This window comes from Plasmodium gaboni (assembly GCF_001602025.1).
Source record: "Plasmodium gaboni strain SY75 chromosome Unknown, whole genome shotgun sequence".
In the NCBI taxonomy this organism is placed as follows: Eukaryota; Apicomplexa; class Aconoidasida; order Haemosporida; family Plasmodiidae; genus Plasmodium; species Plasmodium gaboni.
Window position 1 is genome coordinate 1 of NW_017385560.1, and position 503 is coordinate 503.

General features: G+C 34.8%; 1 protein-coding gene across 1 annotated transcript; it reads left to right on the top strand.

Moving 5' to 3' along the window:
• Positions 1-503, top strand: PGSY75_0040900 (putative EMP1-like protein; the record flags this gene model as incomplete). Its single annotated transcript, XM_018783526.1, has 1 exon — positions 1-503. A coding segment is annotated over one exon (503 nt), but the record flags the coding sequence as incomplete, so codon positions are not given.

Below are 503 nucleotides of genomic sequence, written 5' to 3' on the forward strand. Positions count from 1 at the left end.
ACTGAAGAAAATTTAGAAAAAATATTCACACAAATATATGATAAATTAGAAAATGGAAAAAACGAAAAATATAAAGATGATAGTGCCACTAATGGTGAACCAAAATATAAAAAATTACGTGAAGATTGGTGGAATACTAATAGGAAACATATATGGAAAGTATTAGTCAAAGGCGCAGCACCAACAAGTACTCCACAATGTTTAAAAGAATTCGAAAGTAGTCCTCCAGATATTGATTGTACCCCCCAATTTCTGCGCTGGATGACCGAATGGGGAGAACACTACTGTAAAAAACAAAAAGAGGAGTATGAGAAGGTGAAAGATAAGTGTACGAGTTGTACTGCCACTCCTGCTACTGGTGGTGGAACAGCAACATGTGATAAGGATAAATGCACACAATGTCACCAAGCGTGCAATAAATATAAAGAGGAAGTACAAAAATGGCTAAATGATTGGACAAAACAAGAAACAAAATACCAAAAATTATACACCCAAGCAACACA